This window comes from Chiloscyllium plagiosum, chromosome 10, assembly GCF_004010195.1.
Source record: "Chiloscyllium plagiosum isolate BGI_BamShark_2017 chromosome 10, ASM401019v2, whole genome shotgun sequence".
Classification (NCBI taxonomy): Eukaryota; Metazoa; Chordata; class Chondrichthyes; order Orectolobiformes; family Hemiscylliidae; genus Chiloscyllium; species Chiloscyllium plagiosum.
The window spans coordinates 80,120,637-80,133,496 of record NC_057719.1 but is presented as its reverse complement, the minus strand read 5'-3'; the positions used below and the strand labels follow the sequence as shown (position 1 = coordinate 80,133,496).

At 45.0% G+C, this 12,860-nt stretch overlaps 1 protein-coding gene across 3 annotated transcripts in view; it reads left to right on the top strand.

The window, feature by feature from the left end:
* The window catches only part of LOC122553817 (sushi domain-containing protein 6-like), a 50,626-nt gene extending 38,901 nt beyond the window's left edge, over positions 1-11,725 (top strand). For 2 of the 3 annotated variants that reach the window (XM_043698181.1, XM_043698182.1), the window contains exons 3-6: positions 3,447-3,644; positions 7,107-7,245; positions 7,505-7,920; positions 10,718-11,725. In XM_043698181.1, coding sequence (XP_043554116.1) covers positions 3,447-3,644; positions 7,107-7,245; positions 7,505-7,920; positions 10,718-10,743 — 779 coding nt within the window. In that variant the 3' untranslated portion in view covers positions 10,744-11,725. The remainder of the gene's footprint in view (positions 1-3,446; positions 3,645-7,106; positions 7,246-7,504; positions 7,921-10,717) is intronic. The other variant, XM_043698183.1, reaches the window with a different exon arrangement.
* Positions 11,726-12,860: the final 1,135 nt, after the last annotated feature.

Below are 12,860 nucleotides of genomic sequence, written 5' to 3'. Positions count from 1 at the left end.
CTGGATTAACATCAGGAGAGATACAGTCATTAACACAGGGTGCTAGGGGAGAGGGGTTACTGAGTGACAGTGTGAGGGAGCTGGATTAACATCAGGAGAGATACAGTCAGTAACACAGGGTGCTAGGGGAGAGGGGTTACTGAGTGACAGTGTGAGGGAACTGGATTAACATGGCATTGGGCACTGTGAGAAAGCCTGAGAGGGTATGGTCAGTAGGTGCTGCCGGAGGGGGTTCATACTGTCTTTGGGCGGTTCTCTCTGTGATCTCCATTCCCAGCAGCTCAGCATTAATTGTGTTGATGCTTCATTAGTGATATTATTGTCGAACATCATTGTTCTGTCGCTGGAATGTAGATTAGTTTCTTGATGCTGAATAAATACCAGTGGATTGATGACATAATTGAACAGTACCTGAACAGAATGAGTCTTTTGGCTGTTGCCACGGTGACTGTATTGCTGTTTAGTATCTGCAGTACAATAGAGCTGTCAATCATTTAGTGCTGTTTGTGACCTCAGGATTCCCAAAAGCACTTGACAGGCAATGCAGTAGTGTTGAAGTTATAGCGAAGGAAACATAAGAGCTAATTTGTGCACAGCAAGCTCCCACAACAACAATTGGATGCCGGGCTTGTCACCCGGTTATGGTTGGCATGGTAACCAGGATGTTGTGAAGAACGTTCCCTCCAAGTTGTATCCTGGTTCTTGAAGGGGTGATGGGAGGAGGACTTGTGGGTTGACGGTTTGGGAAATCTTACCAGATGTCTCCCCATGTGTCCAAAATGTGGGCGGCATGGTGGCTCAGTGGTTAGCACTGCTGCCTCACAGCGCCAGAGACCCGGGTTCAATTCCTGCCTCAGGCGACTGACTGTGTGGAGTTTGGACGTTATCCCTGAGTCTGCGTGGGTTTCCTCCGGGTGCTCCGGTTTCCTCCCACAGTCCAAAAATGTGTGGGTTAGGTGAATTGGCCATGCTAAATTGCCTGTAGTGTTAGGTGAAGGGGTAAATGTAGGGGAATGGGTCTGGGTGGGTTGCTCTTTGGCAGGTCGGTTTGGACTTGTTGGGTTAAAGGGCCTGTTTCCACACTGTAAGTAATCTAATCTAATCTAAAATCTCCTGGAACCATGTCATGCCCCTGCCCTGCACAACTCATCAATTGGGTCCATGGCATTTGACTTGGGAGAGCCCGTTAGTTGCACCCTCCTCTATCTCCACCCCACCCCCTCAACCCCACCTCACCTCATGCATCTGAGGAACTGGCCTCATCCTGAGGTCTTACAGGACGCCTGCAGAGAACCATCGAGGTGGTTTCATGCCACCATTACCTTTTGGGGTAGTGAACCAAGCCGTGAAAGGAGGTTTCAGTTGAATAGGTTTTTTTGTCACGGTAGGGCAGCTGTCTAGATTATTTACTCCTCCCCATAGAGATCCACAAAAATTAATTCCAAATTTATTGGACCTTATTAATTCTACGTCCCCTGGGACTGGTTGGAGTGAATGTGCCATAAACTTCAATTACTCAGAACTACAGTGGCAACCAGGGCCCTGTTAATATTGCAGGGCACCAAATCTCTTATTGAATTGGACCAATCTGTTGAAGCAGGAGTGGAGGGACTTTTCACAGCCTACAGTAAGCCCCTTTTCAGTTTGGCATGGGCTTCATTCCCAGTGTTAACATAACACCCAGCTCCCATCGACACAACTTAATGGTTCTCTGCACTTAGTTGACTGACTACATAGCTCAGAGCTTCATGAAGGGTCTACAATAAGTTGTGTTTCTTTAGTCGATCATATTATCATCAAGGTGAAGGTATGTTAGCTCTGAGAACAATTCTCCCAGACACCCAGTGACATTGTTCCCTGACAATGTAATTGGGGTACATAGAGTCATAGAGATGTACAGCATGGAAACAGACCCTTCCGTCCAACCTGTCCATGCCGACCAAATATTCCAACCCAATCTCGTCCCACCTGCCAGCATCCGGCCCATATCCCTCCAAACCCTTCCTATTCATAAACCAATCCAAATGCCTCTTAAATGTTGCAATTGTACCAGCCTCCACCACTTCCTCTGGCAGCTCATTCCATACACGTACCACCCTCTGTGTGAAAAAGTTGACCTGTAGGTCTCTTTTATATCTTTCCCCTCTCACCCTAAACCTATGCCCTCCAGTTCAGGACTCCCCCACCCCAGGGAAAAGACTTTGCCTATTTACTCTATCCATGCCCCTCATAATTTTGTAAACCTCTATAAGGTCACCCCTCAGCCTCTGACACTCCAGGGAAAACAGCCCCAGCCTGTTCAGCTTCTCCCTGTAGCTCAAATACTCCAACCCTGGCAACATCCTTGTAAATCTTTTCTGAACCCTTTCAAGTTTCACAATCTCTTTCGTATCCAACAGTGGCCTAACCAATGTCCTGTACAGCTGCAACATGACCTCCCAACTCCTGTACTCAATACTCTGACCAATAAAGGAAAGCATACCAAATGCCGCCTTCACTATCCTATCTACCTGCGACTCCACTTTGAAGGAACTATGAACCTGCACATCTGTGGAACGGTTGACTCTGCTGTGCCCCATCAATGTGGCCAATACCACAAAGCCCTACTGGAGTCACCAGTTTTGTGGCCTTTTGTAGATATTTTGATGTATTGGGCACCAATGAAAAACCCAACTGTGCCCATCCAATACATCTCCCAAATCAGCTAGCCAAGCAGGATTTTAGTTCATTGTCTGAGTTGATCACCTGAAGGTGAAAGTTAAACATGGGAGCCACTATAGTTTATGCACACATAACCTCGCATCAGCAGCTTCTTGCATTTGCATAGTTGCATAACATAGCTTTGGTAAAAAATAACTTAAAAGCCACCTCTGTTTATTGCTCTCTTATCCTTTAAACCACTCTGTAAAACCCACCTCCCCACATTCTCATTCTTTGGCGTAGTCCATTTTTACTGCCGTCCTTTCATTTTTTTCAAAAAAGAAAACACTCCTGGAACATGGACGTTGCTGGCTGGGCCAGTGTTTATTGGCCATCTCAAAACCCCCTGAAGAAGGTGGTGGTGATCCGGCTGCTTGGACCGTCACCCAAGGACACTGTGAGCAACGGTGTGGTCAGGCAGAGGGGTTTGTGGAGTATTTTCAAAGGAAGGGAGAATGGAAGAGAGACAAAGAAGTTTAGATGGTCATATCTCAGGGCCAAGGCATGCATTGTTGCCAGTGATTCCAAATCAGGGAAACACTAAGGTCACCATTGGAGGAAAGCAGGGACCTCTCAAGACATCATAGATAAACAGGCACAAACATGATAGATGAATGGTACTTGGTGTGAGTTAACCTGTCGGGCAGCAGGGACAGGGTCTGGCCCTTTGGGTTGCGTTTGAAAGGGCAGGTCCATAAATGCACTGTTTCCCATGTTCGCTAATGACTCTTTATGTATATTCCCAGCAGTCTGCCGGCAGCCACTGCAACCAGAAAATGGAGGCTTTGCGTGCCACCCCTCACCGTGTGGCAGCTTTGTGTCCAGCACAGTCATTGAGTACTTCTGCGATGAGGGCTACACTCTGAAGGGAGACTACAAGTACCTGACCTGTGAGAACGGAGAATGGAAACCCGCGATGGAGATCAGCTGCAGGCTGAACCCAGGTCAGTATGTGCCAGAACCTGGAATTGTATTCATCGTGTGCCTTTCATGGTGATTAGATGCTCCAAAATGATTCACAGCAAAGAAATTATAGGCATAGAGATGTACAGTACAGAAACAGACCCTTCATTTGAAACCGTCCATGCCCACCAAATATCCCAACCTAATCTAGTCCCACCTGCCAGCACTTGGCCCATATCCCTCTAAAACCTTCCTATTCATATACCCATCCAGATGTCTTTTAAATGTTGTAATTGTACCAGCCTAACCCATTTCCTCTGGCAGCGCATTCCATACATGCACCACTCTCTGTGTGAAAAAGTTGCCCCTTTGGTCCCTTTTAAATCTTTCCCCTTTCACCCTAAACCTATGCCCTCTAGTTCTGGACTCCCCCACCCCAGGGAAAAGACTTTTGTCTATTTATCCTATCCATGCTCCTGATGATTTTATAAACCTCTATAAGGTCACCCCTCAGCCTCCAACGCTCCAGGGAAAACAGCCCCAACCTGTTCAGCCCCTCCCTATAGCTCAAACCCTCCAACCCTGGCAACATGGTTGTCAATCTTTTCTGAATGCTTTCAAGTTTCACAACATCCTTCCTACAGGAGGGAGACCGAAATTGCACACAATATCCTCTTTTTGAAATTTTTGTGAAAGAGACGGGGCAACTAGTTTTTGGACAACAAATTCTCCCAAACATAAATCAGACACAGGGTAGAACACGCTTAAACTGTGTTGTGCATTGGAATCTTTATAGTCGCCTGATTGATAGAAGGGAGTCTTCTCTGACAATGCAAGACTCCCTTAGTATTGCATCAGGAGTACAGAGGAATTATCCGACTATCAATTAGATTACCAATTATCCAAATTTCATATTATCTGGCAAACGGGAAGCACGTGGAGGGGTGGATTCTGGATCAGTGGTGCTGGAAGAGCACAGCAATTCAGGCAAAACGTGGGGGTGTGGGGCAGCTGAGTTGGACTGGGAACAGGGGCGTGGACAGGGGTCGGACGGTGGCTGGGGACGGATGGGGCGTGGTGTTGGATGGGGTTGGGGTGGGTGGGGGGCAGTGTTGGACAGGGTTGGGCGCGGGGGCTCGTGCGTGGTGTCCTGCTGCCTCATCTCCTGAACTGGGAGCGGACTTAACAGAAAACTCTGAGCCCCAGAAGAAAGGCATTGAATCGATTAACCGAATAATCAATTATCCGAACGAAATAGTGCCCATCCATCTCGTTCGGATGACAAGGCTCCTCTGTATTGGGTTGGACTATGTGTTCATGTCTTCAGAACTCAGGAGCTTGAACCCACGGTTCTGGTGTGGAGTTTAGAGCTGAAATGTTTTCCTCAGTTAATCTTGGAGTTTGCTGGGCAAGCCAATATTTACTGCTCGTCCCCAGCTGCCCATGTGCATTGGGCTGGATTATGACTTCTCCAAATTTGCAGACCACATAAAAATTGGTAGGAAGGCAGGTTGTGACAGGGATACATCAGTTCACAGAGAGATATTGATAGGTGGCACTAAGTGGGCAGAAAGTTGGCAAATGGATTATAAGGTGGGAAATGTGATGTTGTTCATTTTGGAAGCGAGAACAGAGTATTACTTAAATGACGAAAAACTGCAGAAAGCTGCACCACAAAGGACTTGTGTGAACCTATGCATGAAACCACAGAAAGCTAGCACACAGGTGCACATGGTAACCAGGAAGGCTAATGGAATGTTGGCTCTTACTTCAAGGGCATTGGAGTATAAGTGTGGGGAAGTCTTACTGCAACAGTACAAGCGCTGATGAGATCACATCTGGAGTACTGATGGCAGTTTTGATTCCCTTATTTAAGGAAAGATATCATTTCATTGGAGGCAGTTCAGAGGAGGTTCATCACGATGATCCCTGGCATGGAACGATTGTCTGATAGAGTCATAAGGGTAAACAGATTGAGACTCAGCTCACTGGAATTTAGAAAATCGAAGGGGTGATCTCATTGAAATGCACAGGATTTTTAAGAGGCTCAAATTCTGAGTGGATGTTTCCCTTCATGGGAAAGTTTAGTGCCAGAGGGCATAGTCTCAGAATAAAGAGGTGCAAACTTAAGACTCTGATGAAGAGGAATTTCTTCTCTCAGAGGATTGAGTGTCTTTGGAACTCTTTGCCACACAGCGCTGTGGGAGCAGAGTCCTTGTGTCTATTTAAGGCTGAAATAGACCCTTAATCAGAGGGGAATAAAGGGTTATGGAGAAAGGGCAGAAAAATGGTCATCAGGCATACCAGGTTAGCCATAATCCTATTGAATGGTGCAGCAGGCTCGAGGGGCCAAACCAATGATTTTGGTGTGGGACTGCAACCACATAAAGGCAGAACAGGTCAGGGCATCAGTGAGTCTCATGAAATTGTTTCACGTGCACATTAAACTTGCCACAGAATTTGATGTGTGATATTTAACAATACAACTATCTAATAGCATAACAATTGCTAATGATTGCCAATCAGCCTCTCTGGCCCAGAAAGTGAATAATTAAAAGTAAGGAGTCTCATCCTTATGAATTGTTCCAGGTGACATTGTTTTAAATTGACGTTTTAAAAACGTCTTTTTTTCTTCCTGTGTGCACAAGCTTCACTCTTTCTTTGTGTCTTCCTCTGTATCTCTCTACGTATGTCACATTGCATGTCTGACTCTCTTTCTCTCTCCCTGTCTGTCACAGTATGTTTATCCTTCTCTGTGTGTCTTCTCTCCATCTGTCTCTCTCTCTCTCTCTCTCTCATTCTATTTGTTTCTGTCCCTCTGCTCCTCTGTCTACGACTTCCTCTATTTCTCTCTGTCGGTGTGTAGCTCTCTCTTGCTCTTTCTATGTCTTTCACTCTTTGTTTCTGTCTCTCTGTTTCCGTCTGCCCCCTTCGTGCTAGCCCATATGGTGTCAAAAATGCACAGATCCACATTTGTAAGCCTTTGCTGTGATGGAATCAATTCCCCAGAAAATACATTGGAGGCAAGGGTGGTATTTATGTTCTGAATATTTTAGATGTTCAGAAACCCCTTAAGTGGATTTACATTTTTTATTGGTTGTTATTTATCAGGGCTTATGCCCAAAACGTCGATTCTCCTGCTCCTAGGATGCTGCCTGGCCTGCTGTGCTTTTCCAGCACCACACTCTCAGCTCTGATCTCCAGTCCTCACTTTCTCCTATGATGCCTATTTGGTATTGATGCTTATTATGCTTGATTCATTAAAGCCTGAATGTGGCCTAAGAGTAAGCAAACTGTATAAATTACTGGAAGCATGGAGCAGATATTTTAAAGCATTGAATAATCGTTCTGATACACTCACAACTTATGCACATCTCTGAGGTATATAAAATATACAAGAAGTATGTTGGTAATTTCAGTCATGGCTGTGAGTACCTCAGATTATTGAATGCGTAAATGCAATTTACTGATGTTGAAGCTCATTCTGTTTAATCTCCGTTTAGATAAAGATACAAGGGCAACGATCGGAGTGCCAACATTATCGATAGTTGCTTCAACTGCCAGCTCAGTTGCCCTGATCCTCCTCCTGGTAGTTTTATTTGTTTTGCTGCAACCAAAGTTGAAGTCATTTCACCACAGCAGGTGAGTAAAGATAGGTCAAAGCAGATGTGTGTGCATGTCTGTCTGCAGGGACATTGTCAGTCTGGGACAGGGGGAGGGGAGGCTTTGGAAGCTTGTAACTGTGCAGTATGGAGTTGTGATAATGGGAAGTCATCCAGGGTCTAATTGAAGGGGCAAGAATGGCCCCTTCCTGTTTTTGATTCTCCTCACGGTCTCCTGAGGTTTGGGCCAATGAGCTAGTCGCATTGTGTTTAACCACATTGTCTGCATCTGTCACCAGGCGAGATCAGGGAGTGTCAGGCGATCAGGTGTCCATTGTAGTGGATGGGGTTCCTGTGTCTCTTCCATCATATGAAGAAGCTGTGTACGGCAGTTCAGGTGCTGCCATCCCGCCTTCCGGTTCGCGGGTACAGATCGTCATGGCGGAAGGGCCAGTCCCAGGTGAAGACGCTCCAGAGGAAGGTGCCCACTGCAGCAGAAGTGCTGATGACTGCCCAGAAAGTCCTGGTGACTCTGAGGCCCGTGGCAGTGGTAACCGGTCAGAGACTGTTCTGATTCATCAGCCTGCCTTCTCGTCTCCTGCACACTCTCGTAGTTTGGTGATGAGGCTGTCTCTGTCTTCTGACACCCAAGACTCTGAGAGCAGTGATGTCCAGAGTCTTCTATCTCTCTCCTCCCCTGTGGGATCTACTGATGGTAAGCAGCATCTCCTACAGGGCTTGATGTTTTATAGGTGTTTGACTGACAAAGTGGAGGATGAATTATACAATGTGGGGAGTCCTAGATTGTATAAATTTGCATACCAACATACATTTGCATGTAAATATATATCTGTTTTCTTCCTTGTATCTCATTTTCCTTATTCTTCATTGTGTACTCACTTATACCTTCTGTCTCATTTTTCATTCAGTAATTGAAGAGAGTCATTTTCAGAGTTGCAGGGTTAGGAATAGGATTGTGGCATGGGTCTGACTGGATTGCTGTTGCAGAGAGCCAGCCTTGACACAGCAGGCTGCATGGCCTCTGACTGTGATGTAACTATTGTCTGATTTTATATTTGTATCCATGTATTTGTGCCTTTTGGCAAAGGGTTTTTCTATAAGCAATAACTCCCTGTCCCATTGGTTGGAAGCAGTGCAATGACGTTGTACCAGACAATTACAGAATCCCTAAACTCTCATTCACCAAAAGAGGGAGACTCCCTACTGGAAAGTCAGCAATGTAGAGTTAGCCTTTTGGTCTACTGAGACCAGGAACCTTTTAATGTTATAATTTATCATTTCTGACACTTAGTCATAGAGATGTACAGCATGGAAACAGACCCTTTGGTCCAACTCGTCCATGTCAAACAGATATCCTAACCTAATCTAGTCCCATTTGCCAGCACTTGGTCCAAGTACATCCAAACCCTTCCTATTCATATACCCATCCAGATACCTTTTAAATACTGCAATTGGACCAGCTTCCACTACTTCCTCTGGCAGCTCATTCCATACACACGTACCACCCTCTGCGTGAAAATGTTGCCCCTTAGGTCCCTTTTATATCTTTTACCTCCCACCCTAAACCTATGACCTCTAGTTCTGGACTCCTCTATCCCAGGGAAAAGACTTTGTCTACTTACCCTATCCATGCCCCTCATGATTTTATAAACCTCTATAAGGTCACCCCTCTGCCTCTGACGCTCCAGGGAAAACAACCCCAGCCTATTCAGCCTCTCCCTCTCGCTCAAAACCTCCAACCCTGACAACATCCTTGTAAATCTTCTCTGAACCCTTTTAAGTTTCACAATATCTTTCTGATAGGAAGGAGACCAATGTTGTGTACAGCCACATGACCTCCCAACTCCTGTACTCAATACTCTAACCAATAAAGGAAAGCATACCAAACGCCTTCTTTACTATCCTAGCTACCTGCGACTCCACTTTCAAGGAGCTATGAACCTGTACGCCAAGATCTCTTTGTTCAGCAACACTCCCTACGACCTTTCTATTAAGTGTATAAGTCCTGCTCTGATTTGCCTTCTCAAAATGCAGCACCTCGCATTTATCTAAATTAAACTCTATCTGCCACTCCTCAGCCCATTGGCCCAGCTGATCGAGATCCCATTGTACACTCATAGAATCATACAGCACGGAAACAGATCCTTTGGTCCAACTAGTCCATTCCAAACATAATCCCAAATTATCCCACCTGCCTGTTCCTGGCCCATAACCTTCTAAACTTTTTCTATTCATATACTTTTTGAAGTGTCTTTTAAACATTATAACTGTGCCCACATCCTCCATTTGTTCAGCATGTTCATTTGAGTTGTTACCTTTATTAATTGAAACTCGCAGGCCGAATACCGATGAAGTGTATACATAGAATGGTTACAGCCCAAAAGAAGCCCATTGAGCCTGCCATATCTGTGCTAGCTCTCTGAAGGAGCATTTAACTTAGTGCCATTCCTGCCCTTTCTCTCACGTTCTTCCTTCAGAGATAATAATCCAATTCCCTCTTAACTTCCGCAATTGAATCTGCCTCCACCACACTCACAGGCACTACATTCCAGCTCCGAGACCTTGTATGTAAAGGATTTTCTTCATGTCACCATTGGTTCTTTTTCCAACTCCCTTAAGCATATGCCCTCTGCTTTTTAATCCTTCCACTAAAGGAGGCTGGTTTTCTCTGTCTCGACCCTTCAATGATTTGAATATTTCTACCAAATCTCCTCCCAACCTTCTCTAATCTATCATAACAGGAGATCCTCATTCCTGGAATTATTCTTGTAAACCCTCTCTAATGCCTTCACTTGCTTTCAAAATTGCAGTGACCAGAGCCAGAACCTCAACGTCAATTAATGCTGAATAAGTATATGTAAAGGTTTAACTTGACTTCCTTGCTCTTATACTCTATGCCCTTACTGACTAAGCTCAGGGTACTGTACGTTTTACTACCCGGCTCTCCCTGTTCCAAACATTAGCTTAGATCAGAGGAAAAAATGAAAATTTCCATAAAGAAGTATGCAACAACATGATTTAATTAACATAGTAAAATGACCCAAGATGTTTCACATGAGCAAGATTGGACACAAAATATCAGGCTCTTCCCCCTCTACCTTTTGATGGTTTGCGTTACGCTTAATAGGCTTTGCACATAAATTATTCAGTTGGAAACATGGGTGATTCGTTGGCAGTGTTTAATAGATGAACAATACGGTGATTTGATGATGGGGAGAAAAAGCCTTGTTGTCTGTAAGAACGCTTCTAGATATAAAAGAGAAAAACTACAAAATTGCAGCAGGGACCACAAAGTTGGTTTCAAGGACTGCACTCTGGGATGGATGGATGGATGTGGGGCTGGAGGAGGTCAGAGAGCTAAGGAGGGGGAAGCTATCCATTAAGTCTTAAGGTTTTAGATGAAGGTGTTGTTGTGCCTGCAGTAAGGCTGCGAACTAAAAGCTGATGAAGGGTTGATTCTTAACTCAAGCCCTGTTCCCTTTTTGTTTCAGATATTCCTCTGCTTAAGGATGCTTAGGGGACCTCTGTGGCTTTCTCCTCCTCTTCCTCAACCTCCTGAACACTTGGCTCTCCATCTCCAATTAACTGACTCAAATCCTGTAACAGGAGCTGCAGTAAAGACATTCCCCTCACTCTGCTGAAGCCCAGTATGGACATGACTCTGTGACTCAGTCGCATCTACACCCAGGACTGGGCACATTCTGGCAATGGAGATGCTGCCTTCACGTGGGGGTAATGCTGGGAATGGTCACCCTCTGGCGAGCGACGGATAAACCTTTCATCTTTCACTACACAGGCTGTAGACTAGATGCTGAGTGGTGGTGGTGTCCTGACCTGCGCATCTTAAATGCTCTTCTGTCACCCCTGTTTTGGTCTTCAGTACCATCCCTGCTTCCATTGTCTGTCACCACTGCCTAGTCCAGGTTATGATAGGTTAGAAGGCTCCATTTACTACTTAATCCATTCCCTCAGACAAGGCAGACCATACAAATGTCAGCTCCTGAAGTTAATCGACTGATTAAGTTCAACATCAGAACAAACAATTTGACCCTTTTATTCTATTTAAACCAAGTGTAATCGCGTTTCAGGTCACTGACATTAGTTTGCGGTTGATCTGTTGATATATAACAGAAAAGATATTTTTGGTTGAATAAGGAGTGCTGCTCTGCAAATATACATCTGGGGTGGGATCAAACAAGAACCAATTAGTGAAACCCATGTCACTTGCAATGAGACACAAACTGGGATGCACTATTCAGTAACTAACCCCTGTAGAAAGCTGATTAGAGCCAGGTCCTCCCTTGGCTTCTGTGCAAGCCACTCTTTGTTTTGAGAAATTAATTCTGGCAAATAAGCAAGTGACATAAAATCTCTGCAGTGTGGAAGCTGCCCATTCGGCCCACAGACCCTCTGAACAGCAGCCAGACCCACCCTCTACCCTACCCCTGTTACCTTGTGTTTCCCATGGCCAATCCACCTAACCTTCACATCTTTGGACTGTGGAGAAACTCCCTGCAGACACTGGGAGGGGGAAACTCCCTGCAGACACTGGGAGAAGCATGCAAGCTCCACATGGACGGTTGCCCAAGGCTGGAATTGAACCCAGGTCCCTGGTGCTGTGAGGCAGCAATGCTATCCACTGATCCACCGTACCTCAGGCATAAGCTGGACTTCCCCTTAATTCAGTATCTGTGACCAGGAAACATTAGTGGTAACTGAGTTGAACAATGAGGAAAGAAAGAAATAACTTGCATTTATATTGCACCTTTTACAACTTCAGAGCATCCGAAAATGCTTTCCAGCCAATGAAGTAGCTTTGAAGTGCAGACGCTGCTGTATGACAGGCAATTTGCACACAATGAAGTCCCACAAACAGTTAAGTGACCAGAGATTCTGTTTTACTGTGTTACTTGAGGGATACATATTTGACTTCGACACAGAGATGTTCCCTGATCTTCGAAAAAGTGCCATGGGATCTTTCACATCCACCAGGGAGGGTCAGTTTAAGGTTGCATTTGTATGACAGAACCTCTGATAGTGCAGCACTCCTTTGGTTCTGCATTTCACTATCAATGCTAGATAGAATTTGTATTCAATTGTCAGAAGGGCTGCTTGAATTCATAACCTTCTGGATTTGGCTCACTATGGGTCATCGTGTCTGGGCTCCTTTGATAGTCATTGTGGCCTTTCCAATACATCACAACCAGTGAGTAAGTGCCCCTGATTCTGTAAAATCTGTCCACTTAAGCTGGTAGTGTAAAAGTTGTGACTTTCTATCTAAAGTTCACCCTGTAATGCTTGCAGTCCTCCATCGCTGGAATACCAAATAGTGGTGGCTATTCTCTTCCTTGACCTAAACTTCAGAAAGGCTAAATGGAAATATTTTTTCTCTTTTTGCCTTGCTGATATGAGTGATGTGTATGTATGGGTGGTTGGGGGTGCATTTGTGTGTGTGTGTGTACATGTGTATTTTCCTGTTTTCACCTATTTTATTGACAGGCCTGGAAAAGTGCAATTCCAGGGTACGGCTTCAGTGACTAGATTGTGTAGCTATATTTCCAAACAAAGTGAAAACTAGGCTTGGCCAAATTCAATCAACAGCACTTTCATTTATAAAGCTTTTTAAATTACTGA